The sequence below is a fragment of the Lycorma delicatula genome, chromosome 6 (assembly GCF_047948215.1).
Source record: "Lycorma delicatula isolate Av1 chromosome 6, ASM4794821v1, whole genome shotgun sequence".
In the NCBI taxonomy this organism is placed as follows: domain Eukaryota; kingdom Metazoa; phylum Arthropoda; class Insecta; order Hemiptera; family Fulgoridae; genus Lycorma; species Lycorma delicatula.
The window spans coordinates 49,890,353-49,915,103 of NC_134460.1; the positions used below are offsets into that span (position 1 = coordinate 49,890,353).

The 24,751-nt window shown below is 27.8% G+C and overlaps 1 protein-coding gene across 2 annotated transcripts in view; it reads right to left on the reverse strand.

Annotated features, from left to right (window-relative positions):
• Mp (collagen XV/XVIII-type protein multiplexin) overlaps window positions 1-24,751 on the reverse strand; it is a 1,718,393-nt gene that overhangs the window by 662,513 nt on the left and 1,031,129 nt on the right. For both annotated transcript variants that reach the window (XM_075369827.1, XM_075369826.1), the window contains exon 5: window positions 16,846-16,917. In XM_075369827.1, the coding sequence (XP_075225942.1) occupies window positions 16,846-16,917 (72 nt within the window). The remainder of the gene's footprint in view (window positions 1-16,845; window positions 16,918-24,751) is intronic.

Below are 24,751 nucleotides of genomic sequence, written 5' to 3' on the forward strand. Positions count from 1 at the left end.
ATTTTCAGAATGGTGAAAGTAAAGTAAAATATGGGAATACATTTCAAAAGAAATTTTTTACAGTATTACCATTTTTTAAACTAAAACTAAAATTAGTTTAGTTTTAGACTAACCCGTCAGTTTAGTCTAGTGGATTAACTCATCATCGCAAAATCAGTGGATTTTTCCAGTAGAGAATTCTAATTGCTTTTATTTGGATTTGGATACTAGACTGTGGATACTGGTATTTTTGGTGGTTGGGTTTCAATTAACCACATTAAAAAGGCAATGGAAACCCACCGGGTTGATCTAGTGGTGAACGTGTCTTGGAAAATCGGCTGATTTCGAAGACTAAAGTTCCAACTTTCAAATCCTAGTAAAGGCAGTTACTTTAATACGGATTTGAATACTACATCGTGGATACCGGTATTCTTTGGTGGTTGGCTTTCAATTAACCACACATCTCACAAGTGGTCGACTTGAGATTGTACAGGACATTTCACTTGCACTCATACAATATCATCCTCATTAATTCTCTAAAGTACTACCTGACCGTGATTCCTGGAGGCTAAACAGGAAAAAAAGGCAATGGCAAACCATACGGTAAAACATGCCAAGAAAATACAACGAAATTAGAATCGCCAAGGGTCAAACACGACTGAATAGCTAATTTTTTTTTTTAATCATTTTTTACTGTTTCAACGATAGGTATGATTTAATTTTAATTTGTTAAACTAAGCTATTTTGATAGAAATAACGTTCAATCTTTTTTAAAAGGTAACAGTTTTTTGTTAAAATGGATAAAAATTTTGCTGTCTGAAATACTTTTTCACCATTATTTATGATGCTTAGGACAGAGCTAATTAAAGCATAAGTTCTGTAGATTATATAATTCTTTATTTCTTTTTCCCTTTGACAAAAAAATGTCAATAAATGAATAATAAGTAAAGTGAGTGAACGTTTAAATTTTAACTTCTAGACGAACGTATAGAATATTCATTCATAGAGTATAATATTTAAAGATATTGAACAGTAATTATTAAAAAAATCATATATATATATATATATAGTGACAGGTGTTTCAGATATTGTATTATTTATTGATAAACTTTCATTATAAAATGTAAGGATCTATTTTCAGTTTCTTTTGATTTGTCCATTTTTTTTTTTTAATTTGTAACAAGAATAAAGTTTAACCGATAAAACAACCACGCTCATATAAATTTATTATTGTATAATAAAAAAATGACTTAAACTCTCTTCATCCGATAAGCCCTATGTTCGACATTCAAACGTAAAAATTTATAGTTGTAAAATCCAATCGTATGAATTTCATTTTATGTTTCTGGTTGCGAGTTTAGAAAATCGTTGTAATCCTCTTGGTTCTGCAGTTTCGGAAGATCAAATGTGCCGACAAAATATTTCTTTCCATTGAATCTGGTTTTATGTCTCTCTTTAATTCTACTCAGCTTTTTCAGATCATCAATCATCTAATGTTTTTTCTTCTTCTTCATCTTTTCTTCAACAGTGTACTCTTTGAAACCAAAAAGCAAACAATCAACACTTAAATATTATATTCCTTAATTACATCCTTCGTTAAAAAAAAAGGAACGCACAATAAATTTTTCTATAGTTCAACTCCCTCCGAGTAACAACAGCGATTCATTATTTTATCACTCACATATTTAATATTTTAAAAGTTTAATAGAATCACTTCAAATTATACACACATAATTTTAACATTGTAATTTAGACCGCTCCTATGACACGCGTCTTAATATAGCCAAACATTATACCATAAAAATATAATCATCTTGCATATAAATTTTTGGAATTAAAATTTTAATATATTTCTGTACAGGAATTCTTAAACACCAAAAAAAATATATAAAGCGATAAGTATTAGAACAATAGGAATGTTTTAACTAACTAAATCCACCAGGTTGGTCTAAAAGTGAACACGCAAATCAGCTGATGTCGAATTCGGGAGTTCTAACGTTCAAATCCTAGTAATGGCAGTTACTTTTAAACGGATTTGAATACTAGATCGCGGATACCGGTGTTCTTTGAAGGTTGGGTTTCAATTAACCACACATCTCAGAAATGGTGGACCTGAGACTGTAAAAGACTACATTTCACTTACACTCACCTTCAATCATCCTCGGAAGTAATACCTGACGGTGATTCCCTGACGCTAAACAGGAAAAAAAGGAAAGTTTTAACTAAGGGTGTCCATAAAGTCATTTCATGATTACAAAAATGTATTACAAAAAACTATAACAGTTACAGCTATGCGGTTTGTGGCAAAAGAGAGAAAAAAATCAAGGTTTTATGATTGATTTGTTGCAGGTGATGGCAGAGTAGAGGGCAATATAATAAATTATTTATAAAATGACGTCAATTCAGAAGAAAGCACAATGTGTATTGTGGTATCACGAGTCGAAATAGCGATTACTGTGCAGCGAAATTTTAGAAGGGAATACGCAAGACCAGCAACTGATAGCCAGAGTAACGTTGGTATGCAAAGTTTAAAGAGAATGAAGATGCGAACAAGCCAGCTATCCGTTAGTGAAGAGAAGGTTGAGATTGTGCAGCAAGCATTTCTACATAGCCCTTCTAAATCTAGCCGTTTTGCATCTCGTGAACTAGGGATTCCCCGGTCAACAGCGCACAAAATTTTACACAAGAAACTAAGTAAGATTCTACGCATATAAAGTTCAGATATTGCAACATCTACAGCCAGACGACGGCCCTCGTCGTGCTGCCTTTGCGACCAAGATTTTTTAACGGATTGATAACGACAGGGAATGCCTACAGCGTATGTGTTTTTCAGACAAGGCTACTTTTCACATCTCAGGGAAAGTAAACAGGCATAGTGTGAGAATATGGGGTTCAGAAAATCCGTTCTTTACCAGAAAAAAATTAGAGATTCCCCTAAAATGAATATGTTGTGTGGTTTGATGCACAACAGAACCATCGGTTCCATCTTTTTCATTGTACGACCAATAACAGCTAACATTTACCTGGATATGCTGCAACACTTTGCTATACCTCAACAAAATGACTTGCAACCTAGGGTGGTTTTCCAGCAGGATGGCGTACCACCACATTGGGCATTATTAGTTCGAGATTTTCTCAATGAATCATTTCACGGCAGAAGGATTGGGCGCAACAGTCCCACTCCCTGCCCACCACGATCAACAGACATAACTCCCTTTGACTTTTTCCTCTGGGGTTATGTGAAGTACAAAGTCTATGCAACGCCCGTACCTGATCTGGAGGCATTGAGACGGAGTATAACTGAAGCTGTTGCTAGTGTTATCGAGGAAATGTTGACCAACACATGGCATGAAATTGATTATCGGCTGGACATTCTACGAGCGACAGAAGGCGCACATGGTGAAGTTTATTGACATAACAAAAAAAACCTAATAATTTTTTCTTTCTTTTGCCACAAACCGTACAGCTGTAACTATAATAATTTTTTTATAATACAGTTTTGTAATCATGGAAAGACTTTATGGTCATCCTGTACATTATAGTAAATCAGATGGAAAGTAAAACTGGAAAACAATAATATAATATTCAAACAATTTCAAAAACATACAATGCGAGAGGAAGGTAAAATATAACACGGCTTAAATTTTAATCAAATAGAAAAAAAAACTTTGTTTGTTAAATACATATTTCATAATTAATCATTAAAAAAAGTCATGTAAGCAGAAAATTTGCTTAAGTAATGATAGCAATCCAACCGTAAAAAAAAGATACAGAAATTGATTTCAGATAAGTGTTATAAAAATATGTTTTACATATATAAATGAAAGACAAACAAAATGTAAGCTTCACTAGCATATTTTTGCAATGGTTATCTCTTTTAACAGCTTGTTATTACACTGTACTGAATCGTTTGTTTTTAACCATCAGCACAATAGCATCTTTTTTTTAATTCTAAAGAGCGTATTAAAACTTTTTATTGTAAAACACATTCATCCTAGTAATATATCTTTTTAAAACATAACCGTGTAAAAAATACGTGTCATAACTTATAAAAACAAATGAAAGTGTAAAAAAATTAACCTTAATGTCGTCTCTCTTAATAAAAAAAAAAAAACGAAAGTATATACACTGAAAAAATGAAAACTTTTTTCGTAAATTTTCTTCTAAATCATGAAATTCTGTGGTATAAATTCAATAATAACTGGCTTTCAGTATGTTAATAATAGTATTATTATTATTTTATAATTTCTTAAGTTAGAAAATACTAGATTACGAAAAGAATGCATATCTACAACTAAATCTTCATGTTCGGGATAAGATACACAGTATAGTGGATGTGTTTATACTCAGAAGGAGTATTTAAATTTAGTTTTTATCTTCAGAATGAGGATTGGAAAAGAGATTTTTAACATCAGCAAAGAATGAATATTTCCTTATTCAATTTACTTACTGAAAAGTTATCGACTGTAGACATTTGGTGATTTTACTATGCAGATATTATTCAATTAAATGGAGAACTCATTACTTATTTAGATTATAGAGATGACGTAGTATTACTGACTCTAGAGAAAACATAGGAAATTTTAGAAAAATTTCGAGATTGTAAAAAATTCAAGAAAACATGTACTTGCAAACGGAGAAAAAATGGTGGAGGCAGCTGATTAACTTAAACTGTGTCACACTAGAAACAGATTATCCCAGAACTCTACAGGTGTTATGCGCACAGCTTTGTAGATTACGAAGAATACAGAACGAAATAAGGATGAGAGAAGAAAAGCGAGAAATTGGGATAACAGAAAAAATCTGATGCGGATAACACATGACTTCCTTTTACGCCTATTAAATTACATATACACATTATTTAAAAAGAAAAGAACATAAAATTTTATTTAATTAATAACTTTTGATATTTTTTTAAATTGTTATTATTGAATTATTATTTGTCGTAAAACTTTTTTTACAATCAGAAGTTAATAATTATTAATAAACCAATATATTTTTTAAAAAAAGTTAAATAAAAAAGGAGATAAAGTCGAATTCGAACCGACGTGCCTTATCCTTGTAAGATCCAAATATTTCATTAATCAAAATTTTATTTGGCTATAACTCTGGAACCAGTGAATATAAGTACTGCTTATGATATGTCGTTGAATATCTCTCAATGAGGGCATATTACTGCAGTTAAGAAGAAGTAAAAAATCCAAAAAATTATGATTTTGGGGTTTTTGGTCCAAGTCGATTGTAGTAAAAAAGCGAGTTGCACAACTAGATGTTACAAAATTTCAACATCCAAGAAAATGTCTAAAATCCAATTTTTTTGAATTGTGGGCTTTTTTGGTCCAGTCGATTGCAATCAAATAGGGAGGTGGAAAACTAGATGTTACACAATCCTAGACCCAAAATCTCAATATCCTACGCATAATCGTTTTTGAGTTATGCGAAATATATACATACATACATCACGCTGAAACTAGTGAAAATGGACATTTCCGATGAAATCTGAAAACCAACATTTTTCGCGATCACAATACTTCCTTTACTTCACACAAGCAAGTAGAGATGGATGATTGTATCCCGAGAATATGGTTTTGGACATGTTGAAGAAATGAAGGATACTAGATTACCAAAAAGAATAATTCATTACAGAGAATTTGAAATAAAATCTTACTGGTCAGCCAAGAAGAACATGTAAACAAATCTTCGAAACGACAATGATTTTACCTTTTTAAATATGCTACATTTCTTGCTTGTTTGAAACTGAATAGACGGAATATAAACTGAAGCCATCTAGTATACAATCAAACCCCAGTTAAACACGTATTTAAAATTTTTATCTTATAAACCTAATTTAGCAAAATTAATCTGATAGGTTTTCTTAAATAAATTGAAATTATCAAGAATATACCTAATATGAACAAGGTTTAGTGTTGTATAAAATGAAGTTGGTCCTGTGAAGATGTATTTCCCAAATGTAAGATTATTTGCATTCCTTGCTAAAACATCCATAGATATAATGGGAATGTATATAGATCGGTAAAAAAAAAACATCTAAAATACTGATCGTTAAGTTTTTTTGCTTTAAGGACACATTTAAAAAATAAATAAATAAATTTATATAAATTGTAAATAATCAGCAAAAAAAAGAAATGTTTGCTCAAATCCACAAAGTCCAAAAAATCTATTTTTGTCAGACGGATGTTTGTGCATATTTACGTACGTAATTACGTAGGTCTGTATTATACAGTCTTATAATGGGGTGAATCCCGTTTAGCAATTTTTTCAAACATGGTAAATAGGTACTACCTGTTAAGACGCAAGGTTATTTAAATGAAGTTCTTTAATTGAGTTATTTAATTTTTAAATGAAGGTTGGCATCCCTGCTAAATTCTTCCTTTTTTGTAACTCTTATTAAATTAAAAGCTTTAAATTTTATTTTAAAGAAGGAATGTTTAAAAGACCTTCGTCAGGAGTGCTTAAAATATTTTTAAAGAAGACCCAGGAGCGATTTAATTTTATACTGTATTAACACAATATTAAAACTTGCATTCGTAAATAACTAATTACACGATGAATATTAACTGTCATCAATGAAATGCATCATGTTTAATGTGTATGCATTTACGTGGGTATGCTTTCACGGGCGGACAGATAACATGTAACAAGTAAAGAATAAAAATGTTTGTAACCCTTTCCATCAATTCATTTCCAACAATCGTTACGATTGTTAAAGAGAATACAATGTCATTCGTTCTTAATAAACTTCGGTCTATCTGTAAAAAAAAAGTGGAAAAATGTACTAAATATGTATACTATGCGTAAAAAACGTTTACTGCCATCAGAAAAGAATAGAACAATAGGACTATATATAAGTCTTCATAGCTATTTTTGTCTCATTAATTATGAAAGCACCTGCTGTGATGCGTGTCTCTCTAGTCCCTATTGAAGATTCTTTTCTGAATATATTCGAAATTGTATGACAGACTTCTTGTAAGGATTAATTAATAAATTTATTTATAAATAACAACGAAATTAATAATCAGATACTTCTATTTAAATTTAAAAATATATTTATTAAAGAAAAACAATTTTTCTGGATATAAAAATATAAAAAAAAAACTTTTAAAAATGCTTTTCTTTACAAAAGCAAACAAAACAAAATAATTCGTACTACAGTACGAATAATAATAATAGTAGTAATAATAATAATATGTTATAATAGTGGGCTATATAACGATCGATTGTTGTTCATTATAGATTTTTACCTAAGATTTTATATTCACTGGAAAAAATAAGAGAGTTGTAAACAATAAAGAAATTTTACACTAACATGCTCCACTTTTCTACTTTCCATGCATCACCAATTCTAGAGCTGTGTTGCAAGTAAAGTATGGTAATCAAAAAATGGGGTATGGGTTTTGTCCATTTCTCGAAGTTTCATGTCCCAGGAACCCCCCAAAAAAAAGGGGGTAGTAATTTTTGTATGTAAGTACAAAAGCTTAAATTATTTTTGTAAATCATAAAACATTAATGAATATTATGTCTAAAAATCATAAATTCCCTTAAATTAAAACATTTTATTATAGTAATATATAACGTTTTTACGAGGTTTAATAATAATTATAATAAAATTTATTAACTTTACTGAATTTTATTTTTACTGGAAATTTAAAACCCAGAAATGTGTGGATATGATTAAAAATGCATATAATTATAAAATTTAAACCGCAACAGACAACAGTGAGGTTGTACAAAATATTTATTCTCTTAGATTAATTAATTAAATATAAGATAAAAACATTTTTTTATTATTAGTCATGTAAAAACTATTTTATAAAATAACTAAAAAAATTAACAATGTTTTCATACAAATGCAGGTATGCAGAATATTTACCGTATAAGTTAAATGAAATTGTGTAATCTCTGATAAATATGTTCCATAAATCTATTTTTAAACATTGTTGTTAAAACAACCCACAAACACCACTTTACTTAAACTATAATAAATACACATTCTTCAATAAATACAATTATATAAAAAAAATAAAGGAGTTATTGGTACAGGTATTTAAATCGTAAATATTTCATAATGTTAATTATGAAAGTTAGTAATTTTATTTCTAAAACGCAAACATTTAAGAAATAAAATTACTTAGACAATGCTTTCAAAAAATTATATTTAAAAAATATAAAACAGCTGTTGAAAACTTAATTTTTTTTTTATAAATAATTTTTAATAAAATTCTTCGAATAATTAGCATGCAAATAATAATATTACTGGATAAATTAAAAAAAGTTTTTTTGTAAAAAATGTTTGCTGTTATTACTTTATTACAAAAGAAGAATAAAAAAGAAATAGTTCAAGTAATATGCATTCAGCGAAATTAACTTTCTTTAAAAGTCTATTCAGGAAGTGAGCCTCTATAAGGCCTTTTATAACAAACACAGCAATTTATGTTCCACATCCCGACAACTACATGTAAAAGTTGATTTTTTTATAAGCTGCCTTAATTTTGGAAACTTTTTTGCAGTAGTTGCAAAAAACCATTGAGATTTCTTTTGTATTAATGTTGCCAAGCAGTCATCTCTAATAATGAAACACCTGTGATCAATGAAATTAATAAAGAAATAATCCTTGGCGCGTTTTACAAACTTATTTTTTTAAAAATACCATAGTTTTTTTGGTTAAATTAATGGTAATTTAATTGCTTATTATCATAAAGGATGAATGAAAAAAAATATGAAACAGGTGAAGAATTTTTCTTATAAATTAAAAAAAAACACCTGATAAAGTCAAACGATAGAAATTGATAAAAATTCTTGAAAGTAGACTGGAGAAATTAAATAAGTACACGAGACATCAAAGTTTATGGAATTATGTCATATTTTTTACAGCAAGATAAAGAACTTAAACAAGACTGTTGTCTTGTTTAAAAAGAAGAATAAATAAACACAGAGGGTAAACAGAGAAACTGTATCAAGTTTTTACGTGATAAGATGAAATTAATCGGATATATTGAAGCATTACAAAGAATAATAGTGTTAGAAGAAGGAAAGAAACAGTATACAATAAATACCAGGAAAACAGAGAATTAACAATAGAGGAGACCTGTTAACTGAGAAAAGTGAGAAACAATTTAAAAAGTTAAATAGTAAAAATATCTGTATAACAGTGTAATGAAAAAATTGGAAGGATGATATTAGAACTGATCAATACGAATAGGCATGGCAAAATAAGCTTTCAACAAGTAGAAACAATTATGAATAGTATGCTGTGGTTTGGATTTAAAACTGAGAAAAATTTTAATCAAATGGTGGTATACTATATCGTATATATGTAAAAAGCATGAATATTAGGAAAGTGAAAGGACAAAACTGAAATTTTTGAGATACGGTATAGAAAAAGACGAAGAAATAAAATAGATGAACAGAGTCAAAAATTATAGTAGAATTGCTGAGAATATATACACAATAAACAAAGTTTAGAGAAGGAGTGGAAGTTGAACTAAACACGTTCTGAGAAAGGAAGGATGGTTATTAATAATAACAGCTCTTATATTAATTGAAGGGGACAAAAGGAAATAAAGGAAAAGATTGAAACACGAAGTGAAGAATAAAGGGTGTAAAATCAAAAAGCAGTGTATGGAGACCAAGAACAATACTGGAAAATACAATGGTGTAAGGAACCTGCCCCCAAACAGAAAACCACATCATAGTAATGATAATAAATACCAGTTGTTAACCTCGAAAATATTGTTATTAAGTTATATAGTTTTAAATATCTCAAATGAAATAAGTCTCAGAATTAGATCGTATTCTTATACGCTAGTTTGTCATTGATAACACTTGTAAAAGGGAAATAGGCAATAAGAAGGGATAACATTTATAGCTTGTTCAGGGCAACTTGTTCATAATAATTTATGAGCTTGTATCAATTAACTGTTCTCCGTCTGAATTATTGTCATTTAAATCTCTAGTAATATTTCGTTTATAAAGAAAAATAGAAATTTAATGAAAAATGAAACCAACATAAAAAAAATATCTCAGGAACTAAAATCATATTTGATTTGATCTTTGTATATTTTTGAATAAATTTCATCAAACAAAATGTAATTAATTAATTTAAATAAATTTTATTCGAATTTGGAAAACAAATTTTTACCTGTTTTTCAGCAAATATTTGTCATCTAATGACTCAAAACCTACATTACAACAAGCATTGTATGCAAAAGTAAATATAAAATACCAATAATAATAATAATAATAATAAAATACTTCTGCAGTTCTCCGCAAGAAGACCGAATTTTCGTTTCCGACGCTTTTACTATTTCGCAGACAGAAACGCACTACATACATTCAATTAACCAACAGACTCAAGACAGAAGCATAAAATTTCAATTCGCTTACCTTCGTGACTCACTTCATAAACGCTTATAAAAAATATACCACTACATAGTCAACATCAAATTGAGATAATGTTTCTGTTTTGAACCATAAATTGAGCGTAACTCAAGAAAAATTTAATCAATCTTCATTAAATTTACACTTCATAACTAAAAACTATCTAAATTTCAAAGAAATTGATCAAGTAGTGATGAAGATTTTTGAGCCAAAAAATTTTATAACTAGGCCTCTCTCTCAATCTCTTTCTCAATTATATAAATGCTCGTGTATATACACGAGCGCGCGCTTTAGTTAGAATTATTGAATTAAATAAACAAAAAATATTGTATTGAAATAAAATTATAAATATTTTTAATTAAGTTGTATTTATAAGCCGTGCATAAAAAAAAAGCCGCATGACGGAAATGTCCTACAACTGTGTTGTCAGTTTTTCCCTAATCTGTGTACATTATTTATTGTAAAATTTTATTGACTAGTTTGAAAATTAAAAAAAGATTTTCAGTTAATTAATCACATAATTTATAGTTTAACTATTATATTGCTATTTAATACGTAAAATAACTCAAACTCTCTCTCTCTCTCTCTCTCTCTCTATATATATATATATATATATATATATATATATATATATGTGAATATAATAATTTAGTAGACGAAGGTAAATTAGTATTATCTTACTTTTGTAGTATGATCATTGTTCTTTTTGCTGACATAGTTATTGAGCCGTCCTGGGAATTGTATAAGAAATCAGGTTGGTAAAAGTCTTATCTCAAAAAATTATCGAATCGGGAATAGATGTCATGTTTTTCTGACAACTTATATCATTATATAACCCAGCATTACCTTATGTAGCATGTGGATTCATTGCTAAATTTATAGATAAAAGGAAAACAAATACATGTGAACGCGCATGCGCGTGTGTGAAAGATATACACTTTCATAATCTTGATTGCTGATAGTTAATTATAAAAACAAATTGAGTTTTGTGTCTGTGTGTATATATATACGGCATGAATGAGTCATGCATTTTATTGTCTGTTCATTCAAATCAATACTAATATTTCAACCAACCGGAAAATTAATATAGAGGGATACCTTGCTTAACTAATTTATTATTTAATTTCTTATGACTTAGGAAAACAAAGAAAAGAGGTAAATATGATAGTATAATCTAAATATAAAATCTGTTTAAAAAAAAATATATAAATAAAAAATTAAATAAGTTATGTAATAAAAACGACAACATAATGCAAATATTGTACTATATATATAATTATATTTCATGGTTAACTACGCTTCATATAATATGTATTAAACAAAGTTAAACGTTACTTGTATTTTCATAAAATTTACTTATCCAGATAATACTTGTGTTTAGACACTCCACGTATATTTCTCGTTAAACAAGACACTTTATTTTTTCAATATTTAAAAACGAATCAAGAACAAAAACGAGAAAGCGTGGTTTTGTTTATAAGTAACTAAGTTTATTTATTTATTTAAAACTGAATACATCATTTCGTTATGCTTATAAATAAATATTTTTATTTTTAAGTAACATCATTAGTATATTAATTTTTAGTACTACATTACTCCATTTGTTAGTTAAAAATAATAAATACTCCATTTCAATAATAAATACAACTAATTATAATTTGATGAACTGTATTCTAGCAGTGTAATTTTACTCTTAAATATACTGCTTCATGAGATAAGAATAACTAACATTATCCAAAAAAATGTTTTTTTTTTTTTTAATTTTCTCACTTTCGTAGTATATAAAACATATCATTTGTTACAAACACCTGATTGAATATAATAATCTTTTATTTAACTGGAAACTACATAAAAGAGTCACGATCGTTGGATATTCACTGGAAAAATTGAAATTATTATCTTTATCAGTCTTAGAAAATTATCTACTCTTCATTACGGTAGTGAATCTTAAACACTAAAAAAAAAAATTTGAAAATTTCTACGCGAGATGACAGATTTTATTTTATTTTATTTTTATAATATTTCTGGTATATTTATTTTTCGCAAAAAATATACAAAACGTACAAATGAGAAAAATAAAAGAGGTAGAATTTTTTTTAAAAATCTAATACTAAAATATATTTTCTATTTATAAGAAAATTAAAATTATTATAACCGTAATTTGATGAAATAATTAAAAATAACGAGTAGATCGTATAAAAAATCATCAAGTTAAACTCGCTCACGATTGTAATTCAGTGCATAAGCGAGTATGTAAAATACATAAATATAAAATAATACAATTCCAGCCCCGGAGTAATTCGTTGATTGTGTAAACTGTATACATTAAGTAATTGCCGGATAACCAAGTATTGTTAAGCACTTCTTTTATTTACTCTAAATTTACATTTTAATCACTACATTAGGTTACAATAATTTCATACTTTTAGTTAAGTTCACACTATTAAATATGCAGTCTAGCGTAGGTAGTATATGTTACATATGTAACGTTACTTCTTCAATATTTTAAAGGAAAGTGTCAAATGCAAACAATGACTAAGACCTCTTGTTCATTAACAAATAAGAAGAAAGAGGATGACAAGAGATGTTTATATTTAAGTAAGAGGACAAAGAAAACAAATAAGTGTGAACAAAAATCAATATAACCTCAATTTGAGGTTATATTGACTTGCTGACCTTAGATGTGACCTTAAATCTGTTGCTGACCTCAAGTTGAGCATGATTGAAGAACGACACGACCAATCTTCTCAAATTTTCACATTCATATCTTTATATAAACTACTATAGCACATCAAAATTTCAATGAAATTTATCAAGCAGTTTTAGTTATTTGTGAGGCATAATTTTTTTTGGAACAATTGAACGTAACCAAGAATAACACGATTAATCTTCATACAATTTTTACATGCACAACTTCAGACACACTATTACAAAATGTATAAATTTCAATGAATTGATCTAGTAGTTTTGAAGATTTTCGAGCCACAAATTTTATACATAGGCCTATATATATAAAAGGAAATTAATTACATTTTAAGTGAATAGTTTTCATATTCCTCACACCTGAAAACGTAAAGAAAATTCAATTTCATCCCCAATTCTACCGTGCGACCGAAAGTAATGCCGTACTTTTATTTGAAAAATCGGTAAAAAAATACACAAATAGGAAGATTAAGACAAGATTTTTAGAAGATTAAGAGAGTAAAAAAATGTCATAGGTGCAGATAGAAATAAGCAATCAGCTCATGTAATAACAGTAAGGTTCCACCAGAATACGCAGAAATAAATTATTTAGATATAGTTAACGGTTGACCTTTCATGTTCTTAATTATTTATAAACCTACTCAAGACTAGAAGACCGAGGCAACGATGGGCAAAACAGGTTTAAGAGATAATTATTGAAGGTGATAATTTTTATTAAAAATAAAATAAATAGAAAAAATAGCGCTTATGTTATAATAATATGAACACTGCTAAAGCTCTCATGAAAAGAATTAAGAGGAAATAATTGTACACAAATCTTAGTGTACTTTAATAATTATGGTATACGTATTTACAAAATAAGATATTGCAGGAACACCTGAACATCTTCAACATTAATCTTTCTTTACTTTGTATAAAAAAAAGTATTACTAAAAATTAAAAAAAAAGTTAAGTAAATAATACAAAAAGAGAATGATTTTATTTTTAATTTTTCAAACGTTTTTTTAGATATGTGTGCTCGCAAGCGTGTGCGTGCGTCGTTTAGAAAAAAATTATTGGATGCTGCAAATGGTGTGTTAATAAACCTCAAAATAGTTGTAACTTTAAATCGAAAACTCATTAAAAATAATAATTTTGTATTTAGATTACCATTCATATTATCTTAAAATTATTTTAATCACCATTGTAACTTAGAAGTTGTCATTTAGTTTTACATTCTGACAAAGATTAATGTACGCCTAAAATGAATAAAAAATAAATGTAGATTCTATATTTTAAATGGTACTAGCTAGACATTTGGTATAATAATTAATTATCTAGTAATGAGTTTCATTCTTCGGGAAGGTCTAATATATTTTTACTTATCGTTTTATTTAACTCATTATCATCAGTTAAAGTATGCAGTTGTATGGCTAAAGTGGTTATAATAGAATCAAGTAATAAAAAATATTTTATATCGTGTTATATTTGTAAAAAGAAACATTAATTTATTCATATTAATTATATTAAAAACTGGGTAATAAAAAATATTGTGGATTAAAAATTCCGACTAAATTTATCCTTACAATCAGTAGAAATTTATTATAGTAACTTTGAAATTTATTTGTATTTTAATGATGGCAGATAACTGAAACCTTTTCATGTGCTGGACCTGGGAGATGAAACCAGAAGAGTGATCCGATGAAGGAGTGGGAACAGAGGATAATTCTGTCACTGTGTGGTGAACGTCTCTTTGATAGTCTACGAACAATAGCTGTTTCTATTTACTGACGAATATTTGTTTTATATATCTATATTTGTTGTTTTCATATATTGGTACTGATGTCATTGTTATTTTCCCTTGTAGTGAGTGCTATAGAAGAGCTGTAGTAGTAGAAGGGAACCTTTTGTAATCCAATTTCGGCATACACGGTTTTTACCGGATCTTGACGTTTTGACACCTAAGGAACCCAAAAACCGGATGGAAATTTTCCGGATGTTCATATGTACATGTGTGCCCTCTAAATCATCTTACATGTTCATAACTACGGGACCGATTTTGACCAAACTTGGAAAGATTACTTTTTCATACAAGACATTAATACCATTAAATTTTCAACTTAATAGGTCAAGGGGGTGAGGCTGTAGGGCAAGGTCACCTTCAGTATCTTGGGGTTTAACCTAATTAAGGTCATATTTTTCTTAAACATATCTGTTAACAATAAAAAAAAGTCAAAATATATCCAGAAAAAAATTTTTATAAAATCCCATTCCCACCCCAGAAACTCTAAACTAGTGGCTAAGTGGGAATACTGCGTCAATAGTACCCCTTGTCAACACAGGAGTGCTAATGTAGAACAGACGTACAGTATGCGCGCGCGCTTTAGTTAGAATCATTGAATTAAATAAACGAAATATATTATATTTATATAAAACGATAAATATTATAAATTAAGTTGTGTGTATAAGCTGTGCATCAGAAACAACCCAAAGTTGCACGACTTTCCCGGAAAGCGGCTTTAGCCACATGGTGAGAAAGTTCTACAACTGTGTTGTCAGCTTTTTTTTTATTTTTATTCTTTTCTACCTGTAATTTATTTGTATGCTATGTTAATTATTGAAATTACTTGGACAATCTATACACGTGCTTTTCGTATACATGAGGGGTTGAATCTTTGTATAGTTTAATGAGAGGTATCGTCGTGGATCATGACTCTAATTTGCTTATGGTTCCCTAGTTCTAATTGTACCGCTCCCTAATACCGAAGTACCGATTGTAAATGCTAACAGATAATGAAAATTAAAACATTTTATTTTTTACTGTCACACTCAACGTCACTACTGGCGATTTTCAAAAACGAAAATAGAATAAAAAACATTAAGTAATTATTAACAAAAAAGTAAATAATTAACATAACCATAAGAATCATTTACATAAAAAATTCGCAATAAAAAATGAAAAGAACCCAGTAAAACTTGAAATACTACTGTTATTATTATTTTTATTTGTCTGTCATTAATTTAATCTCGTAATAATTTTTAATTTCTACTACTTTTCACCACTAGACAATTTTTTTTTCGCACTGTAAGCTTTAAAATAAAAGCTTACTCATTGAAATTGATTGTATTCTTTTAACTTCTATTATAATAAATCAGCTTAAAGTGTACATTATTTATAAAAACAACAATAAAATTATTGATTTTTCTATTTTTACTTCGTAAATTTACTTAGATGATGATAATAATATTGTAGTTTTTAATATTTTTACATTAATGAAATGTAAATAAAAACTACTGATTTTTATCAAATTTTTTAACCCCTACAAGAGCAATCTAAACGTATTGTGAGATTGTGAGTAGTAATAGATTATGCATATATATATATCCATCATTATGTGGAATAAACGAAATATAACAGATAAAAAGTTCAATTCGTATATTAAAAAAAAAAAGAAAAGATTAATAAGAAAACTGATTTAAAATATTGTGTAAATAGTATGATAATACGTTTCATTTCACTTAATTTATTTGGAATCGCTTAAATATAAAAAAAAAAAGATTGTAAACTGCGCAATAATTCATAGAAAAATAATTATAATAAAATACAAAATAAAAACTTCAAAATATTTTATATGGTTAATAAAAATAATTAAAACATTTAACAAAAAGCCTTTAAAGATAATTAATAAATGTTAGTAAAACATACAGAAGCTAAAAACAATAATACAAATAAATAACTTAAATTACTGTTGTTAAAAAAAAAAATATGTATAAATCTTCACTCACCTTAAATGAATTTTCACACTGTACTTCAGCCACGTTGGGTACACCAGATATCTTAAGCTCTTGTATAGTCCCCTTCCAAACAACAAAAACCCACAAAATCTTTAAAAAATCCATTCTTATATATTATAAAAAAATTTTATCAACGTCACGAGGCAATCATTAAATGTGTCCCTTTTAGTTCAACGTTATACAAATGAAATTTTCAATTAAAAAAAAAATTGTATGTCACGTAACAGATTTGACTAGAAATTTAACGACCTTGAAATGTTTTTTTAAACGGTAATCAACAAACTACCTTTAAATGATTATCTTGATTCCTGTATTAAACGCACCTAATTTTTATTGAATTACACATCATCACTTAAAATTCTGATAAAATAAATCCACTTATTTAACTAAAATTTAATATAACTAGGATGAAATAATTTTAATTTAATTAACATAGTTCATGAAGATATTACCTAAAAAAAAAAAAAAGACAAAAATACGAAGTATTAATATTCACATTTTATACGCAATCTATTTTATAAATTATGAAAAAAGTGAACAAGAATAAAATCTTATTTAAAATAGGAAAGCTAAGCTATTTCAAAAGCAAATATTCTTTATTGTGCAACAAGTCAAACTTTTCAGTACGTATATAATCTTCTCTTTATACTTATTCTCATTTCATGCTACAGTAATATTATTGTTTTATAAGTTATATTATGAGACGTTATAAACGGCTGATAGGAAAACGATACGTTTACTGATAAACTTTTTTTTTGTCTCTGGGCCACCGATAGGTATTGCTTCAGATAATAATAATATTAAATGGCAATTTTTTAACGTATAAAAATACCATGCCTGACCAGGATTCGATGCCAGGGCCTCCGGATGAAAGGCCAATAAGCTACCACTCGCGCCATGGAGACCGGCTAATTACCCTTACGGATCTCTAATGAAGATGACCTGTGTATATATTTTATGTGAATAAATCAATCAATTTTTTAAAATAGTCTTATGAAACCCAGAAAAAAATAGAATTAAAAAAAAAAAAGTTTTTTTTGATAAATTTATAAAAATCTTACCTGTGGTAAAATAAAAATAAACCCTTTGCAATATAGTCTCAGGGATGGGATTTTATTAAATATAAAACTTTTATTAAAGAAAAGTTCAAATAAAGAAAAAAAAATACTTTGATTAACTTTAGAAGTTTACTATCGATAATATATTCTATAATACGTGTGCATTATTAATTTATAAACGCCTTATAAGCATCCACGCATTCATATATATTGTATAAAATATGAAAAGACTGATCGAGAATAGAACCTTTTTTAGAATACTCTTTTTACGTTTATTTTTAGGAAAGGTAGTTTTTATTATTATTTGAAACTCAATTTATCAGCCAATCAAACAGATTGGAGAACTGACCAGCCTCAGGCCAGGTAACATTATGAAGAAAATAAATAATAAAATATCCAAAAAAATATCTTAGATATAGAAGAAAAAAAAATTTATTTAAAGATCGAATTACCGAAAATTTTATTTAAAAAATGGTGAGGTTATGAATTTTACAAAATTTTATGCTGTCAGGGAGAAGAAAAAATCCTAAAATTTTAATTACATAAAACTTCCTTAAGAAACAGTGACGTTGTTTCCCACCTAGGATTATATATATATATATATATGTGTGTGTGTGTGTGTGTGTGAAAATAACCTGAACAGTAGTTAAAGAGTACACATATAAGAAAATTTTAGGACATTATTGTGTATTCTCATAAACTCGAAAAAAGCCTGTCTTAATATAAAATAATGGAATAAATGGATAAAAAAAACAATATAAACATAACAAACAACCCTGGATGGTCTAAGTGCATAGAAGTAAGAGGGAATTATGTTAAAAAATAATGCATATGTCATTTATGTACCTATAAATAAATATGTTGATTTTATGAATTTCACTTTTACTTTTTAACTTGTCCTCGTAAAAATAATCACTTGAATATTTTATAGAATTATTCTGTTAAAATATTATCTCCTACTTAACATATGAATGAAAGATAGGCACTTTCATTCTATAGAAGTATATATATATATTTTTTTGTCTTCAGTCATTTGACTGGTTTGATGCAGCTCTCCAAGATTCCCTATCTACTGTAGTGCTAGTCGTTTCATTTCAGTATACCCCCTACGTCGAACATTTCTAACAATTTGTTTGAAATATTCCAAAAATAAATATTTTTATTAATATATATAATAAATATTAATATTAATACTAATATATTAATTATAATGAATTCATAAAAAATTCATATAATTAATAACAAAATATTTAATACAAGGATAATACTAAATACTGAAAATGTAGTTGGCACGATTAGTAAAATGTAGTTATGGACAATAAGTACAATTCATTTCTTAATTTATACTGAAGTAGATACATATTATAGTGATATTATACTGAAGTAGTAGATATGCATGTGAAATACTGCGCAGTATATATTTATACTTCAATGTAAATTTTAAGTTAATTAAAATTTTTATTAAAATCTCGTACTTTAAAAATATTTAAGGATAGCAAGAAAATAGTAAACGCTAAAAAGATCCGTATAAAACTTCCATGTTCCAAATTAACTTTCTAATTAAGTACTTAAAATTAACAATACGATAATAAAAATATTATACTAACGAAATAAAGACTGAATTACGAGTAAAATAAACAAGTTTAGTTTTCTACTCTCTTTTACTTTCCCGTCTAGCGCTATAGCAGAGATAACTGTGCTATAGCGCTAGACTGCTAGCTTTAGAAGCAAAAATATTGTAATCGGTCTATAATTTGGGAATAAGCGATGTTCACTGGATCTTGACGTTGTGACACCTAAGGAACCCAAAAACTAGATGAAAATTTTCCGGATGATCATTTACAAGTGCATATTTGGGGTCGGCCTCTAAATCACATTATACCTCAAGAACTACTGGACCGATTTTTACCAAATTCGATCAGATTACTTAGATTACAGATACTATAAATGGGACATTGATGCTATTAAATTTTCAACTTAGTAGGTCAAGTGGGTGAGACTGTACATCAAAGTCATTCTCACTATCTCGTAATTTTGCCTAATTAAGATCATATTTTTGTTAGGGACATTTATTAACGATTGAAAAAATAACAATATAAGCAAATAAACTTTTTACGAAATCTCATACCCATCAATAAAAAATGCTTTAAATTACTGCTATGTTGTGACGTCACAGGTGAGTGGAAAAATTAAATAAATTAATAATATTTAAAGTGCGAAATTGTATTTTAAGTATCGCCACACCTGCGCGAATGAAATGCGGTATGCGCGCGCGTTTAGTTAGAATCATTCAGTGAAATAAACAAAAAATATTATATTTAAATAAAATGATAAATATTTTTATATAAAGTTAAATTATATTATTATGTTAAATTTTATATTATTTGTGTGTGTGTGTGTATGTATGTATGTATATATATATATATATATATATATATATATATATATATATATATATGTGTGTGTGTGTGTGTGTGTGTGTGTGTGTGTGTGTGTGTGTGTGTGTGTGTGTGTGTGTGTGTGTGTGTGTGTGTGTGTGTGTGTGTGTGTGTGTGTGTGCAGCAAAACCGCGTGACGGAAAAGCCCAACAACTGTGTTGTCAGCTGTTTTTAGTTAATGTAGAATACCTTTGAAATTATTGAGGGTAATTAAATTAACTATTTTTTTTTATAATTTTAAATCAAAATAATGCAATGTATCATATACCATATTATTATTGGCTTTTATTATTCATATTTCATCTCTGTGTAAAATTTGTAGCGCTTTATGAATTTTAAATTATATAATAATATTTTAAACAATTTAACCTTTGCCAAAATTTTTGTAAAACAACCGACATACTTTTGTATAAAAATGTTTATATTTATTATTACAAAAAGGGTGATTTTACTTTAAACATATTCTTATTTATTTATTTATAAAGAGAAAATAAACAATAATATAAATAATGGAAATATTATAAAATAATAGTTGTTAAAAATTAATTACAACATTGATTTCTACAGAAAGAATTTTTGTTTTTTTTAATTTGCTATCGTGAAGATTTTAGGCTAAACACTATGAATGCAAATATTTTACAGTATAATTTTTTGTTTCATTTTACTGAATAATTTTTAATTATTTCAATGAAATTTCCTATATAAAATTAACAATACTTTTAAATAAATAATAGGTACTTTTTAATCTTTACATAGCAGTTAATGATGTTAAAGAACAATTTAGATCCGGAGTAACAGTGCAAGATGAAAAGAGAAAGAAGCTACGATTTGCTGATGATAAAGTAATTCTAGCCGAGAGTAAACATTTTTTTTTACTCTCGGTTAGAATTAGAAGAAACAATGAATGGCGTGGATGAAGTCTTACACAAAAACTAATGCATGAAAATAAACAAGAACAAAACGAAAGTAATGAAATGTAGTAGAAATAAAGTAGATGGTCCACTGAATATAAAAATAGGAGGAGAAAATGTTATGGATGTAGAAGAATTCTGTTATTTGAGTATAATAAGATGGACGAAACAGGAGCGATATAAAATTCCGATTAGCACAGGCAAAACGACCTTTCAGTCAGAAATATAATATTCTTACATAAAAAATTAATTTAAAATTCAGGAAAATATTTTTGAAAGTATATGTTTGGAGCGTAGCTTATTTATAGAAGTGAAACTTTGACAATCGTTGTACCTGAGAAGAAAATTTAGAAGCTTTTAAAACGTGTACTATAGAAGAATGTTAAAAATCAAATAAGTGGATAAAGTGATAAATGAACAGGTGATGGGGCAAATTGATGAAGAAAGAAGCATTTGAAAAAATATAGTTAAAAGAAACAGACTTATACGCCACATCTTAAGACATCCTGGAATAATTGCTTTGATATTGTAGGGACAGGTAGATGGGAAAAATTGTGCAGGCAGGCAACGTTTGGAATATGTAAAACAAGTTGTTAGGGATGTAGGATGTAGGGAATATACCGAACTGAAATAACTGGAACTAGATAGGGAATCTTGGAGAGCTGCATCAAACCAGTCAGATGACTGAAGATAAAAAAAAAATTTATTTTTGTTAGCTTCCATATTTTTATTAAAAACATTGATCCTTGTTTATGTCTTGCGCAAATCGTTACTATAATTGAATATATCTTTGTAAACTGATATATATTGTCTAATAAATTTAGTAGCTGAAAGCGTTAAAAAAAGGGGATGAAATATTTAATAAAATATGTAAAAGTAATATTTATACTTTTTTTTTTATTTTAACTTAAAATAGTTACAGACTTGCTTATAATAATACAGAAAAGAAAAGAAGGGAAGAGAGCCAGCTCTACCCGATGTGATAAACCTGGTTAGTTTATTGCACAGCCACCGAATAGAAAGCATACACGAAAAAAATTCAGGTAACTGGCTTCATCAAATCCAACAAAAATTCAACGGATATACAGCTCCCAACATTCTCAATATGGATTTAACGATTTCAGATTTTCATCTAACATCCGAAAATGGAAAAGAGGATTAGGAAAAGAAATGAGTGCCGATTAAAGGACGATCAATCTACAAGAAACTACAGCAAGAGATAAAACAGTTCCATTAATTTAGTAATACAAACAGGAAATGGACCTACCGCTATCTATTACCTCTCGAAAATTGAGAAATATTTAAGTAATACGGAAACGTAGTCAACAAGTTTTCATTGAGTTTTGTTTTTCTCTTACCAGTTTTTCAGTTACTCCCGGTTCTGAGTTTATGTATGTATAGGAAAATGCCATTACCGCTATCGGCTTGCCAGGACTGAGTTAGTTACAGACATAAAACTACGTAAGTGTAAATGTATTGGTAAATATGTAACCTTGAACAGAGTCAGGTCAACCAAGAGAGTTGAGTTGGATATATTATTAATTCTGAGCTGCATATATTATTAATTGTAAATATTGAGTGTAAATTGTGTCTGAATATGTTATGCTAATATTGGTGTGAATAAGAAGTGTGCCTGTGACGCGGGTGGTGCTGGTGTTATGTCTTTACGTCAATTCCAGCACCACCCTGCGTGAGGGGGTTGGTCCCACTGCATAGACGGTGAAGTCCACACACCCAGTATGTGCGGGCTGCTGAGCGTTTGGTTCGCAAATTTTCTCACTTCCTACGGAAAATGGAAAAAAAAGAAAAAAGACTCAGGTCAACCCAAGTCCTGATACGTGTGGTTAACTGAAACCCAACCATCAAAGAACATCGGTATCCACAATCTAGTATTTAAATTCATATAAAAGTAACTACTCCTTTATAAGGACTCGATCCTTATAAGGCCTTCATAAGGACTCAAAACTTAGAACTCTCGACTTCGAAAATCAACTGACTTTGCGATGACGAATTCAATCAGTAGACTAATCTATGTTACAAAAAATACTTTTCCTTTAAAAATTAAAATATCTAACCAAAAGATTTAGGCTTTTATAGGAACAGTTTCTTCCGTTTTCAAGACTGTGTATGTGGAAATATTCATATGAACTTAAAATTCTAAGTTAAACCGTAATTAAATGATAATATTAGGCTTAACCAAGATAACTTAGGTAAAGATTTTAAGCAATAAAAAAAGTATTAAAGGATAAGTATGATATATAGTGCAATTAATATGTTAAGTGTACTTTGTTACTTATCTATTATCTAAAGTAAAATTATTAATAAATAAAAAATAACCAAGTAACTATTAAATTATATAAACAAGGATTGATATAATTCCAGTTATATTTTTGTTTGCTTTTCAAATAAAACAGATTATTTTATTTCTAACAATAACTGAGGATTATAAATTACAATAATGTATAATAGATATATAGGCCTCTTTTAAGATACTGTATTTATTTACGTAATATTAAACCATTGAAATTAACATACGGTAGATAATTTAGACTTAATTCGTTAAAAAAAACAAAAATGTTACTGCAATCTTTTACTTAATTCATTTAGAGCATAAATTTAAGTTATTGGTTGATATTAATACATTTAACATACCAAATCTTTTAGAAAACGATTGAAATCTGAATAAAATTACAAATATACGTTAATATTAGTTGTAATTTCATATGTAATTGCGATTAAAAATTTATTAGCTCATTTGGTGGGTGAACGAACGAAATCTATTATCTCCTTTTACTGTAAGTAGGATAACTCATTCCTTCGACCCTCTTTTCGATTGTCACTTCCAGTATTTAACATTTAAACCGATAATGTGAGGAAAATTTGTCGGCAGTTACAATTTGTTAGAAAAATAATATCCGGTGATATTTTACGGAAATTAGATTTCAGAACAGTTTAATTGAATAAAGTTATCATGTGAATTGAAGTTATACATTTCAATAGAAATTAAATTCTTTTTTTCTCTACACTAAACTGGGTGTATACATTTTTTTCATATAAAATATAATACATAAAATTAAATAATAATGTTAATTTATTTATATTTGTCTTTTTGTTCACGAATTACGTAAGGTACTTGAAATAATTTTAACAGAATAATGAAGAATTTCTCTTAGTTCTAACTTAAGTTTTATATCAAAATATTCACAGATGTTCTATATCTTTCTTTCTGAAAATTTTGTATTACCTCAATCAGGATGAATTTTTAATTAAAAAAAAAAAAAAATTGATTTGGACACCACATGACTTCCTTGTACGCCTATTAAATTACATATAAACAATTTTAAAAGTACATAAAATTTTATTTCACTAATACATTTTGATTTTTATTCATATTTTTTGTTATTGTTATTATTGAATTATTATTTATTGTAAAATTCAGAGGTTAATAATTATTAGTAAATCAATATATTTAAATTTAAAAAAGGAAATG